This window comes from Miscanthus floridulus, chromosome 3 (assembly GCF_019320115.1).
Source record: "Miscanthus floridulus cultivar M001 chromosome 3, ASM1932011v1, whole genome shotgun sequence".
NCBI lineage: Eukaryota > Viridiplantae > Streptophyta > Magnoliopsida > Poales > Poaceae > Miscanthus > Miscanthus floridulus.
This window is the reverse complement of record NC_089582.1, coordinates 3,171,010-3,187,115: the sequence shown is the minus strand read 5'-3', so window position 1 is coordinate 3,187,115 and position 16,106 is coordinate 3,171,010. Positions and strand designations below refer to the sequence as shown.

Sequence of the window (16,106 nt, the reverse complement as noted above, 5' to 3'; positions counted from 1 at the left end):
AAACTGGGTGGTTAGCGCGGAGACGGCCGGCACGGCAGGCGTGCCGTTGGGCTGCGGGTGGGGCCCGAGGTCGGGGTGGTGGCGGGCCCGCGTGCCAGCGGGGGCCGGGTGCAGTGTGTGCAGGGCGTTGGTTCGCGCGTGGGTGGTGTCCACGGTGGACCATGGGGAAAAAGCCTGACACGGTGGGGGCTACTTGCCCGTGGTGGTGGGCCTGGTGGTTTGGCGGGTGGGGGACGACGTGGCTCCTCTGGGTCCACATGGGATCGTACGTGTAACTTTACAGCGACGTGGACTGTCGAGTGCTGAGTGAGCTATAGTAGTATGTTCGGCACTTCTCTTTGATTGGGCTCCACGTTTCAATCGATTGTTGGTACTAGTAATATATGTTTAGTGTAAGATGATAAACAGGATCTGCATAGTTCCCATGCTCTTTTCATCACTGTTATGATATAAAAAAAATTACTGTGTATTTTGGATGCGAGAGCGAATCTAAATGGAAGGGTTGTGCTACTATCTTTTTTTCGCTAATCTGCCTTACCAATCCATTATCTAGATCTATATATATGTATGTATATGTATATATATCTATATATCTAAAATAAAAATAAAAATATTATTAGCTATGTCGTATTTTACTTCATATGATGCTCTTATGCGTTTCTCTTTTCCGACCATGACCCAATCTCATAGCATGTGCTTATGTGAGTTAGAACAACGTATATCTAGCCGCGGTTCGAAATCCGATTATGACATATTGGAACGAGGACGTGATTGTTGCATATCGAGTCGCTTTGGAGGACCCCTTCCCACCATGGATGTTGCTACAGCTTGTCTGGTGATCCTTGCTGCCGGTGCTGGGTTCAAAGCTTGTTGGGGTGGTTTTTTTGTGTTGTCGTTGTGGTTTGTGTGGTGGTGTTCTTATGTTGTAATGTTTTGTGTGTTCATCTTCTCCATCAATACATAGACCGGCAGTTAATCTGTCGTTCTTTAAAAAAAAGAGTCATAAGTTCTCCATGTGACCACATCACAAGTTGAGCATGTTACAACGCACGTGCATGTTTACTAGTTTTATATTAATTTATTAAAAGAAAAGATGATACCATTATGGATATGTACAACCACCATGGGCAACCGTGGACCTAGAAAAACATCATAGGTCTTGCGAACTTTAGCTATTCTATATAGGTAGAGCGAACTTTAGATGCAAGGTATGCCAAAAGCGAAAAAAGAACACAAACATGCACGTAAAGGGTATATTATATAGTACTCCCTCCATTCCAAATTATAAGTCATTCCAACTTTCTGAAGAGTCAAGTTGAGCATGTTACAACGCACGTGCATGTTTACTAGTTTTATATTAATTTATTAAAAGAAAAGATGATACCATTATGGATATGTACAACCACCATGGGCAACTGTGGACCTAGAAAAACATCATAGGTCTTGCGAACTTTAGCTATTCTATATAGGTAGAGCGAACTTTAGATGCAAGGTAGGCCAAAAGCGAAAAAAGAACACAAACATGCACGTAAAGGGTATATTATATAGTATTCCCTCCATTCCAAATTATAAGTCATTCCAACTTTCTGAAGAGTCAAAGCATCTCAGGTAGGGAACAATGATTTTAAAACTACACTTCAAATTTGAAAAATTAATTTTGTTCTTGCACCAAGCAATACTCCAGGTTCATTTGGAATTCGCCACATGTTTATAATAAAAATAGTATATAGTAAAATAATGAGAGAACAATATTTTTATTCTAAGTTCATTTGGAATTTGTCACACGTTAAAGATAAAATTGTTTCTACTTTGAGAGAAAAAGTGTTGCATGTTCCTGAAATTTGTTCTAGGTTCGAGTTGAAAAGGTTCTAGCTTGAATAGAAAAAAAATGTCTTGCTTATTTGCAATGTATTAGTAGATACCATTACTATTTTACTTATTTAAACCAATTTTCACTTTTCATTGGCAGTTTCCCACTGCTAGTATAAATAATAAAATAAATATAATATAAAATTAGGAAGAATAAAAATACGTATAAAAAAGAGAGAAAAAGAATTGTGTAAAAGAAACGCGTGAAAGTGAACGGCCCAGGAAAAAAGGCCCGTGTGGGTGCCCTCCCCTGTTGGGCTGAGCCGAACAACCCCGGACCGCTAGCACCCGCCCACCCCGTCCTCTCTCTTGCTTGCTCAGACCTCAGAGCTACCGCCTCCGCCGCCACCCCGTGCGCGGCGCGCTCTCTGTCGCTTGCTCTGAGCTACCGCCGCCGCCGCTCGACGCCCGGTGCCGAGGCTTTTATCGGTCTCTTCGCCGGCGACGAGCACGCACCAGGTATTCCCACCCCTTCTCTGCCCTTCCCTCCGTGCGAAACCGAGCCCCAAACCCTTGACTTAAAGCTAGTCGCCTATTCGGCTATTTGATGCCGGCTAACTTCGAACTTATGCAAATATTATCTTGTGTGTGTACCGACCCTGCCCTCGTATCCTGCAGTACTGCAGTAGCGAGGTCGAATCCTTAAATTCCTTCTAGTTTCATTCAAAACCCGAGGCTGTCTTGTCAATTTTATGAATCTCAGTGCAATAGAGATCAAGTCCTTGCAATGTCATGCACTATGATTCATATTGGACTCAATTTCATGTCCAAATTTCAAGTCTCTGGCTTAGTTCACCCAGACTGTTGTCAGATGTGTTTGTTTTGCTACTGTTGTAAACTTGTCAGGTAGCTTACCTACCTCAATTTTATTCTGTGTTTCACATGAAAAGTTTAGGTGCCGTGTTAATCCTGTTCTGATTGGCACACAGTGGATGCAGCGCGTTCAACCATTCTCATCGTCATGTAATGATTGCAACCTGTGAAATCAAGGGTCTAGCCTGCAGAACCAATCAGATAGGAATGGGCTTTCAGGTTAAGACTAAAAAACAATCTCATAAATAATAATAGCAGCTGTAATGGATGTCAATAGAGTTCAAACTTCAGGAACTTGTTTCTGATGGGCAGACCCAACCCAACTAGCGTGTCATCCATATAGGATTGGCATGACTGGACTGGTAGCCTCCAGGACTAAATCACAACTTGTTTCGAACTTATTATGTTGGATTTAAGATACTGTGAGCACATTTAAATATACGTGCAAGTACTATTGGTTATTTTTCTTGTTAATTTTTGTACTTGTATACCGTATTGTGTATTGGATTGTACCGAATTGCATATTGTAGGATTGGCTGGGACTATCTTGGTTCAAATCATGGGTCCGCCACTCATACTTGATAGTAGTCTTGCTGATGCATGGATCTTGTTTTCCAATCTGGATTCATTGATTCAAGATTCGATGTATGGATTCATGGATTCATATTTGATGCATAAATATGGCGCTACTGTTAGTAGAGTAGTATATTGTCTTTCTGGCCAAATGTATAACTCAGATCAATGTTAGCTGTTACCTAGTCGGAATTCCGTAGCACAAGACATAAACTTCTGCTTGGTTATGTCTTGTTTTATTCTTCTTGTTATAGATGTTCTTCTCTCATGCCTCTTTAATTGGGAACACGTGGTTTCTGAATTATGTTCTTGAATTGTTCTTCAGTCTTTCACCCGGAGAAGGCAAAATGATCAAGAGGCGCTACTTCAGGCAGGACCACGGCGGTAACAGTGGCTCCTCATCGTCTTCCTCCTCATCAGGTTGTGACTCAGACAGAGATTCAGCAGAAGATGCAGTCAGCAGTGAGGAAGTAGAGGAGGTGCAAGAAGAGGAAGCAGTCCGGGAAGAATCAGGAGAAGAAAAGGAAGAAGAACTAGAACAACAGATTGAAGAAGAAAGTGAGTATAACCACATTTCATGGTGTGGGTCGAGATCTCTTGCATGTATTCTTCTCTGTTTCTCTGTCGCGCAATTGCCTTGTGTTTCTGCAAAATGGACAACCTGATGCAGTTGGATGAGTTTAAAGTGTTTAGCCTATCAGCTTCAATTTGTCATGCGAGGGAGAGGATCCATCAGATTTTAAAGTAGTCAAATGCAATGATCAATCTGTCCATTGTCTCTTTGATTGTTGATGAATCATTAGCAGTTTCAATCTAACAATGACACTATTCCAGTATGTTAACTAAGAGTATTATATTGTTTTTTATGATGAGTATTAAACTTGCATATGATGTTAGGTCTAACTACAATTTCCAGTAAAGAAAACTGTAGAATCAATGGAGAAATTGAACAAAGGAGCAGTATGCCATAATTTATTAAGTGAAACTGTCATCCATTGTTATGAAAGCTCTGTTTCATTATATGTTTCCTAGGAATCCAACTGTAAGATCGGGTAATCAGTTCCTGCTAGATATATTCATTTTACTGTTTCGCTAAAAACAGCTGAAAGTTATACCCCAGGTGCAGGAATAGCTGAAACAGACTCTTGACCTGTGAAAAGAATTGATAAAAAATTCTTCTTTTGTTGCTTATGTCTACCAGGTTCAGGATACCAAAGTGAGGACAACTCTGGGAATGATGTTGACGACGCATCTATAGGTATTCTTTGTTCTTGCTGATAAATAATAAGCCATGCTTTATTGTTTCTGGAATCTGGACTTTAACTTGTTTTCCTTTTAATTTAGGGGATCTTTGTCAGATTATGTAACTTATGGTTTAGATGAAGTTAGATTTCCTGTTGTAAAGCAAGTGTTTGTGCAAGATACTTTTGAATTGTGTTTGTAGGTTCTATAAGACTGATAATTACTATTTCTAAGACTTGTTGTTGATGTATGAAACTGAGAATTATTGTTTGTTCAGTCTTATGCACAGGATAATTTGCTCTAATTGTAATTTAAAAGAATATAAGCGTATAGCTGTTAACTGTTACCCTTTGGTGTCATCTTGTTATATGGTTATGCATTCATGCTAAACTACTGGTCATGAAAAAAAATGTTCACTGTCTGAGAAAATCAGCTAAGCTCACCCGAACAGTACTTGTCTTGAGTTATGATTCATGTTATGTATTCTCGAAAAGAATGGGAGGGAACTGTTCTGGCTGTGCCCATTTCTATTGATATCATCTCTTTTATGCGTTAAATAGTTCTTAAATGTTGTGAAAACAATTTTTTAATCAATCATGGGTTTCGTTTCAGACGATGATGAACATAGCAGCCCAAGAATTCAAGAACGTCGCGAAATAAGTTTGCCCATTAAAAAATCTTCTAGTGCTGACGCTGACTCTGCCAAAAGTGCTGATAACACAGATGATACCGTTGATGCAGATTTTCCTAACTGCATCCTGAAATGCAAATCTGTGTTTAAGTGCAAGCTCTGTCCTAGGCTCATATGCTTAAATGAGGAGATGGTCAAGATACATCTGAAATCGAAGGTAATTCATTTGAAGAGTGCTAATGTTTCCATTCTGTAAAAGAAGGGGAACGGCCAGACGAAAATTAGTAAGATTTTTCTGTTGTGAAAATTTAAAGTGACACTTTATCATGCTACTAGGAGCCTCCTCCTGTTCCTATGCTTTTTTTTCCTCGCGTGCCTTCATTTTGGTTTGTTTCTGTAGAGGCATGCTCGTTCCGAGAAACTACTAGGAGAAGGGAGGCTTAAACTGATGCTCAACAGTGATGGTGAACTGGAGGAAGAGCAAGAGACACATGCTGAACGACACGCTCGGACTATAGCTCTCTCTCAGGTGTTTACACTATTTAAGAAATTCTATTCTAATTCATCCTGGCCAATGTACTTTATTGAATTGAATTGTTATTCTGTATGGAATTTTGGCATTTAATAATTCTTCTTATGACTGATAAATTTTTCAGCAAGTACAAAAACCAAAGAAGGATTCAGGTAGGCAGCGACAAAATCGGAGAAAGAAGAAGGTAATTGAGTCACTTTTTTTGTGTGTGTGCATTTGCTTTTTTTCCCGGTTTTGTTTTGCGAAGCACATATCGAAGGCTTTTAGGTGTCATTTGGAAAGACCTATTAAGCTCAAATTTTGTGCGATATCATGTTTTCATTATCTAGAATGATCTCGAGCAGCACACCACCATGGAGATCATTTTTGGATGTTGAATACACTTGAAACAATTCAAACTGCATTACTGTGGCACTGCATTTTTTTTTTTGAGCACATATCAAAGGCTTTTAGGCGTCATTTGGAGGTGCCTGTTGAGCTGAAAGGTTGCGGAACATAATGTTCCATCGTCTTAAATGATCTCGAACAGCATGTCACCATGGAGGTCAACTTTGGGTGTTGGAGACACTTTAATCTGCATTACTCGTGCATTTCTTGTGAAGCACATATCAATGGCTTTTAGGCAATATTTGGAAAAGCCGAGCCCAAAGCTTGAGCACTACCATCTTATCGCCATCTCCAGTTGAATGATCCCAAGCTGTATGCCAGCATAGGTATATATTGGCTTGTTGAATACATGCAACAACTGAATGTGTATATGTATGGGTATTGCGTCATAGCATGTGAAGCTACTTGGTGCTCCATTACTCTCTGTTCTGACATTTTTTTGCCCCGTTATTTACAGAGATCTCGGAATAATCTGGAGAAGAAACAGGAGGCACAGAACTCCAATAAAAAGCAACGCAAGGCTAAATGATGAAGTGGGTCTTGCAGAAACTTCTAAGTTCGTTTTTGCTAAGTAGCTTCAGTTGCTATGTGTTCTGAAACTTGTAGCGGCCATACTGTTAGGATATTCAAAGTATCCGAGGGTTTTCTCCTCGGCTGTACCTCCGTTTTGACCCAAACTGGTGATAATTTGTTGAAATTTAGAGATTGAATTGAAGTGGATCAAACTGATAATTTTGAGCTGAGCAGACGATATAAAACGAACTACTTTTTTTTTTTTGCATGCACGAAATGAAATCATCCGGCCCCTTGTTTGGATGTTGGTGGATTCACTTCAATTTACATGTGTTGGGGTGGATTGGGATGGAATTTAGTTTAAGTTTCACTCTAATCCACACCAACACATGTGAATTGATTTAGCCCTCCTTCCGACTCTGTAGAGAGTGGAAACTCTCACAAGTCGATTGAAATAGTAGGCATCTCCCCTTATCAAAGAGCTCAAGAGGCTTGGCTTGGTTTAGTCAAGTTGGTACAGAAGTTGACGGATCAAGGTGCGTTTTATGTACCACATTCCATGAAGTTATCTTGCAGTTATCGGGATAAGGAAGGGGTTGATGCTACAGAGATGAAGATATCCATCCATCAATCAGTATTACTGGAAGCCCAGGTCGTTTCAGATGTTTTGAAGGAGTGTAAAGATCTGAAGAAACTGCGCAAGATTAAAAAAAAATCATGAAGAAACCGATATCGAAGTTGGAGCATTAGGAGAAGGGTATATGGAGACGTCTACCTTCTGGTTTCTTGAACATCGATTTGCATTGCATGGTTATATATGGTGTTCAGCAGTCAGTTGCATCGTTCATCTGTAGATGCGAATAAATAACCACAACCAACAACTGTGAGCAAAATAATTAGGATAATGATACAATTAAGACGTCCGGACAGTTGCATCGTTTTTAGGTGTTTTTTGCAAGTGTTTCATACACATATTTCGAGTGTTTCAGCTGTTTCGTACGTATGTTGCAAGTATTTCATCTGGATGTTTCGAAAATAGATCTGGTGTTGCAGCTAGTGTTTCAGATGCTGTTTCATGTGTTTCATCTGCCTTCAGATGCCTTCAGATGTATGTTGCAAGTGTTGCATTCGGATGTTTCAAAAGTAGATCGGGTGTTGTATATATGTCTTCGCTTTTCTGCTCCTCACCTTCGCCTCAGTGTCTCCTCCTCCTCCCGGCGCTGGCTGGGCATCCGCCACGTCCCCCCCCCCCCCTCTTTTGGATGTTGGTGTATCCACCTGCTGCAGCTGCTGGCTGCGTGCATGCATGTGAGAAGCGGAGGGGCGCGAGCGGGGACTCTCCACGTGCAGTTGGGTGCCGTGGGTCCCGCGTAGGCAGGCGTGGGATGCAGGTGCACGAGGAAAGACGGAGTGTAGGCACGAGCGTCCGGGCGCGGACGTCCGGACGCTAGCACTACCGAAACAATTATGGCCATATGCTTCGGAGCCCTTAGGCTCCTGCTATACACCCTAACGCTGCCTCGTCTCTAATATCCCTCAAGATGACAACAAGACTAGGAGAAACCCCCCTTGAAAATACAACCATTCATATGTTTCCAAATCGGCCATGCCACCAAAACAAGTAAAGAGTTGAAGCCCTCACGAGATAAGATAAAAATGGGAACCCTATGTAAAGCATGACACCACCAATCTGTAAACTTGAAATTCTTCAAACCCAGGGCTAAATGCCGCAGCCCAACTATTGATAGCACTGAAAACCAGGCACTCCTTGCAAACACACAAGAAGTGAGTAAGGCCTGGTTTAGTTCTAAAAAATTTTCACCCTAAACTATCACATCGAATCTTACGGCATATGCATGGAGTATTAAATATAGACAAAAAAAAAACTAATTGCACAGTTTGGTTGGAAATCGCGAGACGAATGTTTTAAGACTAATTAGTCCATGATTAGCCATAATTGCTACAGTAACTAACATGCGCCGATGATGGATTAATTAGGCTTAATAAATTCGTCTCGCAGTTTTCAGACGAGCTATGTAATTAGTTTTTTTATTAGTATATGAAAACCTCTTCCAACATCCCCGAAACATCCGACGTGACATCCAAAATTTTTCATTTCGCAAACTAAACACAGCCTAAATGTTGAATCGTCTGTTCCTCTTGGTAGCACAATGGGCAGTGCTCCGGGTGATCAAGTCCACGATGGGACAAATGATCAGCCGTCCAACAACGGTTTAATAAGGAGGACAACCAGACAAAAGAATTTGTATTGAGGTGGAGCCCAAGTCTTCCATATTTCCCTCCATGGTCCATATTCCACTGACCCCACAAAGTAATGACGGTAGGCTAATTTTGTTGTGAACTCACCGGATAAAGGTGGCATCCATATATATATGCTGGTCATCTAATCTAGGAGTGAGCTCAAAATGGATTAATTAATTAGAAGGTCCCAAAGTGGCAGGTACTCCTAGCGCATCTCCTATTGCCTCCTTCACCGTTCTTCAAATCGATAGCGATTCTTTTTCTCATAGTAGAACTAGGGTAATTTTAGGAGCTATTCATGCGTTAAGGCACACAGGGTCATATGTTTGAACTTTTGTTCGAAGACACTCAACAAGAGGTCATCGATCAAGTAGTGAACAAAAGCCCTGTGGTTCTCGAGGCATTTGGCGGCGGACTCCGATCCAATGAGCGTGCACCATTGAAGTCGACATCGATGTTTGATACGGACGTGTGGACCATATCACTGGTCGTGAGGCTAGAGGAGCTTGTTCAACTTGTCCACTTGCACCAAGAGCGGCTAAGATCTGACCACCATGGTAGCATCCACTGAGCGAGTGGTGTTCGGCTGGATGAAATTCTGCACTGTTTATACTGGAAGCACTATTTATACTGAAATTTTGTGAGAGAAAAATACTGCTCCAGCTGAAAAAAATAAACCGAACTTGCTCAGCCGAACACTCCCTGACCTTCTTTATTTCTTCGGATGATTGGGGATAACTGGATCGGATCCTCCTCATGTCACCGGCATTCTTGATTTCATCGAAAGGAAAGCTAGACGACCTGAGGAGACTGGCTGGCGAGGGAGGGAATCTATTCCAGAGTTTTCCTATGCCCTGTGGTCAGCCCAAGCAACCTTAGAAGGCCCGAGTGTGATCAAATCACCTGTACAAAATGTGGAACGTGCTAGTAATCCATTAGCTTCCTCATGCGGAGCTGGATTCGTTTCAGAGACGACTCAGCCGCCTACCATTTGCATACAGGCATGACCACTAGGAAGCAAGAGGCATTGAAGGACACAATCCGATAGGTTGCATGCACGTCTTTCCCATGCGTCACACCAGGCATGACATGTGAAGAGTGTAGACAAGCTAGGGGGACTTTTTTTTAAAAAAAAAAATAGCTAGGGAAAGTTATAGCATCTTCAACAGATCAACAATACAGGTTTCCTAATAGAACTATAACTGGGCTACCCCAATACTTATTTTTGGATTACTGGGGGAGGTGCTGCAGCAGCCCTCTCCCAATATCAGCATATTTGTTCATTTGTATATTCGTATTTTCTCAAATTACTTACACAGGACCAACTGTAACACCTAAATTTTTAGATTTTTGCAAAAGAATCAAATTTGCTATAAATCTCATTAGAAAGCTTCATATTTAGGGTGCATTTGGTAGGGATTCAGATTAACCTAGAAACATTTTAGATCCAAATTTTTTATAGAAACATTTCTAAACAGATATCTCACTGAAATCGTTTGGCTGGCAATCTAGATTCAGATTCTATAAAGAGAAGAATATGGGTGAATAGACCAACATACCCTTAGATATATGATGTTTTTTTCCCTAACTATGGCCCTAGAACAATTTAGATCATCACCAACAAATTTACAATATTTTTTTTTTGAAACGACAAATTCACAATATTCAATTATACAACCTCATGTGTATCGTGCACAACCGTTGGAACTTATATTACGGCCAATATACTTGCAATACAAACAAAACTTTGATTTAATAAACAAATGAAATAGCATAACGGTTCAGCCAGTGGCAAAGTCTGTAGTACATGGGAAACGACAAGGGAAGGTATGCAGCTGGAAATCAGAATCGCTGCGAAACGAGGCTTGGGCCATTTCGAGCCGCAATGAAGAAAACGCGAATCGTTCTGAGCCTGAATCACTTTGCTCATTATGCGTTTGGAACAGATTCTACTTGGATGAGAAATTCCAGCTGCCAATCGCACACTTAGTTGAGAGAACTATTTTTCTAATGTAACAATAATTGAATCATAGGTAATAATATGGTTGGTGCATTCATGCTATTGCATTCTATTTTACACTAGTAGAGAATAGACCTTTCATCCGAGGCTAAAATGGGCTCTAGTCCCGGTATTTTTTGCGCCCGGGACTAGAGAGACCTTTAGTTCCGGTTGGTGTCTCCAACCGGGACTAAAGGTCCCTGCCCAACGGCTACTGCGCTCGGCACAGTGGTAGGGGACCTTTAGTCCCGGTTAGAGACACTAACCGGGATTAAAGGTGGACCTTTACTCCCGGTTGGAGCCACCAACCGGGACTAAAAGTCCTCCGACCTTTAGTCCCGGTTGGTAACACCAATCGGGACTAAAGGGTGACCTTTTAGTTCGGGTTGGTATTACGAACCGAGACTAAAGGTCTCCCACCCGGGACTAAAGGTCCCTCACGGGTCAATTTAAAAGTAGGAGCGCAGAGGACTATGTCACATGTGGTGTGTAGTTGAGTTGGTAAGAAATCTATGCGTGATGAGAGAGGTCTTGTGTTCGAATCCCACACAGCGCAAGCAAGGTCTCAAGAAATTCATTTATTTTTTGTACTGAGGAGGGAGCTTTACTCTCGGTTATTGACCCGGGACTAAAGGAAAGCCCCCTTTAGTCCCGGATTCTTACTCCCGATTAGGAAACCGGGATTAAAAGGGGTTCCCAATCGGGAGTAGAGCCGGTCTCTCTACCAGTGTTATTGTGTGGTTGGTTTATTTTTTATTTTTTATTGCCTAAAAAGTATTTTAATACTTTTCTGACTTCTAGGCTAAAAGAAAATATGTTATGTTAAAGTGTATTCTTCAGTTTTCCGCGGCCAAATTTATTTGTCGCTTGCCTTCTCTTTCTTTTGGGCTTCTACCTGTTATCTTTTAGCCCCCCTCTTTCCCCTTCTATTTGTCTTGGGTCATGGGCCCCATTGTCCAAGCGGCACTAGTAGCTAGTGACTCAGCACTGCCTCCCTTCTGCTGGGCCAAGGCCTAGGTGGCTAGCCCGCTGGCAGTCCAACACTCCTTCACTACCGACCCGATACCCATTGACCCAATCGTCATCATGTTGCGGTGTGGTAGAACCTGACTTTGGCTTGTTCACGGTTTAGCCATGGTATAGTATTTTTCTCTTACAATAAATCAGTGAACAGTACTTTTCAGCTTGGTTTTTCAGCGAAACTAAGCCCTGAGTGCCAACACATGTGGCAACATCGTCGACTACCGTGACCATGGTGTCTAGAAACACCCAAAGACACACACACACACACACACAGAGAGAGAGAGAGAGAGAGAGAGAGAGAGAGGAAGAAGGGCCTTTGTGCACATGAATGGCTCGGATTGGAGTTGATCGGAGTCAGCACATTTGTCTCTGATCAGGCTAGGATTGGAGTTGATCCATTGGAGTTGATCGCAGCACATTTGTCTCTGATCAGCTTTGATCTTTTTTCGCAAAAAAAGACCCACAAATTTCTATAAATAAACCCCTAGTCCGAGCCTAGTATAGGAAATAATATGAAAAGTGCCCCTACCTTTATCATTTAGACCCACTGTCTTTTAAGAATAGTGTCCACAGTCTAGGCATGTCTTGCATATAGGCCCTCGTTTTAAAAGATTTTCTTCACATATGTGCCCTTGCCACATGTTTTCATCATATCTTTGCCATTTGAACTCCGTTTTTTATGATTCTTGTGCTCATGTGTTCATAGCGATGTGTATAATATTTTTATATGTTTTATTTATGATGTACATATTGTTTGGTGTATTTTTTTTATATATTCATGGTTTGTTTGCTTGTGTGCTCAATGTAGGATGCAGTTAGATGGAGATCTTGAGCATATTATCCTTGTCACCTAGGTTTTATTTTTATGACGATTAGTATTGATTAGTGGCTCAATAAATTACCTTTTATATATAATATTATTAATCTTGATTAACTAATTATGGAACTATGATAAAATGTTGGCTTTTTAGCAACATGGATCTAGGTGTGCTTGAGCATGTGGGCTATTTTAGAATGCTCATGTCTGCCCGCCGTAAGGACCGGTTCGTGGAGCGACCACCTAGAAAAAATGTGCAACTACAAGGACTGTATAACTCTAGTCTTGGTTAAGTACCTAGGAGTTTCAAGCTTTTCAGTAGAGTATCGAAAGGCGCAAGAGGAGGACTTGGTGTAGAGTGGCATTTGGCCTACCAAGGGGGTGCATTTTGATTTCTTTTGCTATTCTTGTTAGTCACCACTTGGAGGGGGTATCATTTTCCTAGCAACCAAAACCTTAGTGGGCTACTACTTGCTAGCGAGTCTTTGGAAAAGCCTTGTAGTGAAACCCAACCACATACCTAGGATGTATGAATATGTCTAATCAGCATGGGAAAGAAGGAATCATGACTTGTGGATAAAGAGCAGCCTTGACCCTCACATGATTAGCTGGATATGGATGGTTTTGTTATGGTTCTAATATGCTTTCTTTATGCTTTCACATGTGGGTTTGGTAATGGTTTGGGATTCACTAGTAAATAGGTTGCTAATAAAATATGCCAACTACAAGCTCTACAATGTTCTAATCAAGTTAGCTACTTCCTTGTTTAAGCCTATGCATGTCATTATTGTACTACACTTGATGAATACATTAGGTGTTCACGCTTGCTTTATAATTATTTTGGAAAAATACCGGATGGGTAATTAGAAGATGGAGCCTTTTTGGAGTACACCTAGAAGATCAGGAGTGCTAGGTGTATGCATTCCCTAGTCGACCTACCTGTGCAAGATTGCGTGTTTCATTGCGAGTTACTTTATGATACGTTTGTGTTACTTTTGTTGATGAATTTGAGTCAACTTTGTAACAATTAAAGTCTTAAATAAAGTCTTTTGGTTATGCATTGTTTTTGTTATATTATTCACTGATGACATCGTTATATGTGTGTAAATTGATCATGGTGGCGTACATATGATATGCACTTGGTTGTTCTCAGAATCGGATGTGACACCAACATTAAGCTTTGCATCCTCCACTGTTGGATCATGCTGGTCATCCAGGCCTAGTGAAACCTAGCTAGCTCACTATCATTGACCAAACCATTATCGCAACCATTGCCGTGATCGAGTCGGTCCTTACCGGTGTTGTTTCCTAGCATGACAACACACATTTGTCTCCAACACTGGTAGCACATGGGGGATTGGATCTACCTAGCACCAACTGACTGAAGAAAGCAAGTACATCGATAGTTGTTGCCCAAAGGTGCATCTCAGCTACTGTCGATGCTGGTAACCAAGCTAGCTGACCTCTTGATGGATACCCTAAACAAGCTCCTCACTAGTACCCTAGTCACCAATACCTTCTACAAGATCTACATTGTCGAAGGCTTAGCTCAGCCGATAGGAGTTTGTCCTTAAGTTTTAGACATTGACCTCAACAACGTCCATCCCTTGGAGTCCGCCACTGGATTCCTCGAGTGATGCACTACGTAGAAAACGATTTTTAGCAACGGATCGATTTTTTTGTAGGGGCGGCTGGTTATGGAGCCGCCTCTACAGTGGCGTGTTCGGGTGCCCAGACACCAGCCGCCCCTACAAATAGAACAGCAGGGGCGGCTGGTGTTACGAGCCGCCCCTACAAATAGGTCTAATTTGTAGGGGCGGCTGGTGATTGAGCCACCCCTAAAAATGGCCCCGTATTTATAGCTCCTATTTGTAGGGGCGGCTCAATCACCAGCCACCCCTACAAATGGCCCCCATATAAAACTGAGGCAGCACCTTCTTCCTCCTCGGGTCACTCACTCCAACCTGTGAAAGAAAGGTGGGGAGGCCTTGGGCACCTCCTAAAAATTGCTCTACTAAGGGGGAAGGTTTTGGTCTCAAATCCTTTGGTGGAGAGGTTGTAGAAGGTAAGAAAATGCTATTACACACTTTTTTTGAAGTTTTAATGGTTGATTAGTGAATAATTAGAGTTTTGTTTTTCCCTCTCTTCTATGGTGCTTGAGCTATTTATGAGCAAATTAGACCCAACTTTTAAATGTACTAGGGTAAATCAGGGAGGGGAACAAGACCATACCCTTATTTGGTCCATGTTTCTTGATTTTAGTGAACCATTAGTTAGTTTTATGGATGTTTCATGTGCATGTGATCTAGATCTAGGGTTTGGTTTTTTTATTAATTTTGTTTTTGTAAATTTATGTTTGATAAAATTGGACTAGGGTTTGTACGAAAGATATTGGATAAAGTATAATTATTGCTAATTGTTGTCTTTGAAATTGTTGATTGTAATCAATAAATATGTATTTTAATTATTTATGGATAAATAGGCCATTAATTAATTTTCCTCTACCATGGTGTGTTTGTATGCTTCATGTAATTATATTAGATTTATATTCATATATATCTGAGATATATACAATTATTCTCAAATAATTATTACTTTGATTAATTTTTATATATATCTGAATAAGTAGTCCTTTAATGTTTGTTTTGTTGTTGTTGTAAAAGATGGAGTACAGGAACTCTTGGATGTATGGTTCATTAAGGTTCAAGGCAGGTTTCCATGAAGAGGTGGATAAATTTATTGAAGCCGCAACTAAGCATGCAACGACATTGAAAGAGAATAAGGATACATTTATTTGCCCCTATAAAGATTGCAAGAACCATATGGCATGGACAGATGTGACTATCATCAGATCACATTTGATTATATGAGGATTTGTTGAGGACTACACAGTGTGGATTCATCATGGTGAAACGGTTATTGTTAACGACGAGGATGAGGAGGAATACGACGATGAAACCATAGAATCCCTGTCCCAATATTCAGCCGAGCTTGATGCATAAATGGATTTCAAGTTTGGCAATGAACAAGGTGGTGATGCTGGTGGTTGGGATGGTAATGACAAAGGTGGTGCCAATAATGATGGTGGAACACGTGTCGGAGTTGAAGGTGATTTAGATGATATGATTCGAACCCTTAGACCAGAGATTTTACTAAATAGCCCGAAAGGTCTAGAAAATTTAGAAAGAGTGACAAAAGCATCGAAGGAGACTGTGTATGGTGTTGAAAAGGGTTGTCTGACACATTGGACATTGCTACATTTCGTGCTTGGGCTGCTCATCCTGAAGGCTAAGTACGGCTGGTCAGACTGTAGTTTCAATGATCTATTGCATCTCCTGTCATGGGTGCTGCCACAACCAAACTCAGTTCCCGCCAACACATACTAAGCGAAGAAGATCATAAGTCCATTGACAATGGGGGTTGAAAAAATACATGCATACCCCAA

General features: G+C 41.1%; 1 protein-coding gene across 1 annotated transcript; it reads left to right on the top strand.

The window, feature by feature from the left end:
* The first annotated feature begins 2,183 nt into the window (after positions 1 to 2,183).
* LOC136544786 (rRNA-processing protein EBP2-like) lies at positions 2,184 to 6,825 on the top strand. Its single transcript, XM_066536845.1, has 7 exons — positions 2,184 to 2,328; positions 3,581 to 3,813; positions 4,457 to 4,513; positions 5,110 to 5,345; positions 5,529 to 5,657; positions 5,785 to 5,844; positions 6,505 to 6,825. The coding sequence occupies exons 2-7, from the start codon at positions 3,603 to 3,605 to the stop codon at positions 6,574 to 6,576; spliced, it is 765 nt and encodes a 254-aa protein (XP_066392942.1). The 5' UTR covers positions 2,184 to 2,328; positions 3,581 to 3,602; the 3' UTR covers positions 6,577 to 6,825.
* Positions 6,826 to 16,106: the final 9,281 nt, after the last annotated feature.

What these genes read in the sequence shown, in the direction of transcription:
- LOC136544786 (XM_066536845.1), top strand. Translation starts at nt 3,603, where the DNA reads ATGATCAAGAGGCGCTACTTCAGGCAGGACCACGGCGGTAACAGTGGC. An exon ending in GGACTATAGCTCTCTCTCAG is followed by an intron (nt 5,658 to 5,784) that starts GTGTTTACACTA and finishes TAAATTTTTCAG; the next exon opens with CAAGTACAAAAACCAAAGAA. An exon ending in AAAATCGGAGAAAGAAGAAG is followed by an intron (nt 5,845 to 6,504) that starts GTAATTGAGTCA and finishes CGTTATTTACAG; the next exon opens with AGATCTCGGAATAATCTGGA.